Below are 1,488 nucleotides of genomic sequence, written 5' to 3'. Positions count from 1 at the left end.
TTTAAGAGTGTTACTGATTGATATATTATATCATATTTCTAATGCAAATAATAATGTAACAACGCAAAAAACGGGGAATATCGTGCACAATGTTCCTGAGGCGGACGCACATTATTGCTGCCCACAACATTTTGGTCGTACAGCCAGTATGAACATATGGTACCCTAACAACCCTCCAATGAACAATATTACTTCGCTCAAAAATCAGAACGTATTGTCCAGGAGAGAATCGTTTAATAAAGATCCATTTGCTATAAGGAAAAATAATCTAAAAACGAGAGACAATGCATCTCCCAAACATGGTTCTCTAAATAAAAAAAAAGATTTGAACAACAAAAGAACAAATGTGTTGCAAAAACATAACCGCACAAAAGAAAATGACCTGTTAAGAAAGAAGTCACTAAAAGAAGAAAATTTTATACGGACAAGGAGTGCGGTAAGAAAAAAAGTAATAATTCCTCTGAAGTATAATAACTCCATAAATGACACTGCAGCTATAGATAGAAGGGAAATATTGCAAAAAAGAAACCTTTTAATAAAGAAAGTCGATATAAGGAAGGATATACAGAAACCAACACCAGAGAGCAATTCCTCGGAAAAAATTGATGTGGAAACCACCGCAAAAAACAAATTACCAGAGAGTGATTTGCCAGATGAATTTGATAAAGCAAAAATCGAACAAATCTTCAGAAAGAAAAAGTGGACTGTAGAAATATATATGAGTGAAAACAAAGGAAAAGATAAAATAATAACGAGTAAAAAAAAAAAGAAAACTACTATTATAAGCACACACATGTGTGAGAAGACTAAGCAAGGTGAACTCATAGACATCCTTGATTCCAAAAGTAACGATGATAAAATCGGAGAACAGAAAATCGCCGGGAAGAAAAAATTCACGATAAATATACATTTAGACAAAAAGAAGAAAGCAAAACTATTTATTAAAAAAAAAAAATGTGTGATTGAAGCTATTATGAAAAATGCTTCCCCACAGAAGTTGGAAATATTGGAACAACACTCTTGCTCCAATATAATTGATGTGGACGTGAAAGATCCGTTATACCCAACGACACAAGAAGCTGTTTTTGAATGTATTCTTGCAAGCAGTACAGAGACACCCAGTAGAAGCAGAAGAAAAAGAAGAGTTCAAATTTTACGAAAATGGGGTATTTATGGATTAATACCAATTGTTGCTATAGGAGCCATAATAGGTTGTACAATAGGATACATTCATGTCATGCCAGTGGATGTTATCTTTGACTCTACAGCTGTAGGTGTTCAATCAACCGTAGAATCGGTTGTACAGAATGTACCTGGCATTGCAGCTAAAGTAGGAAAGTGTGTGGTTGACACGGCAAAGGAAGCATTGGGTAGCCCTTTTGGGCTTACTTCTCTATTAAGTTCTGTATTCTCAGCTGCGACATGTACACTAAATAATGCGATAGATACGATCGCTGTCGTCACAAACTCCGTATTTCAGGGTGCTAA

The 1,488-nt window shown here is 34.9% G+C and overlaps 1 protein-coding gene across 1 annotated transcript; it reads left to right on the top strand.

Moving 5' to 3' along the window:
- Window positions 1–148: 148 nt before the first annotated feature.
- AK88_05388 (uncharacterized protein) lies at window positions 149–1,488 on the top strand (the record flags this gene model as incomplete). The annotated part of the gene is made up of 2 exons (XM_012482990.1): window positions 149–1,370; window positions 1,481–1,488. The coding sequence occupies 2 exons, from the start codon at window positions 149–151 to the stop codon at window positions 1,486–1,488; spliced, it is 1,230 nt and encodes a 409-aa protein (XP_012338413.1).

This window comes from Plasmodium fragile (assembly GCF_000956335.1).
Source record: "Plasmodium fragile strain nilgiri unplaced genomic scaffold supercont1.125, whole genome shotgun sequence".
NCBI classification, from domain to species: Eukaryota; Apicomplexa; class Aconoidasida; order Haemosporida; family Plasmodiidae; genus Plasmodium; species Plasmodium fragile.
The sequence above is the reverse complement of the archived record's forward strand: the minus strand, read 5'-3'. Positions and strand labels throughout refer to the sequence as shown.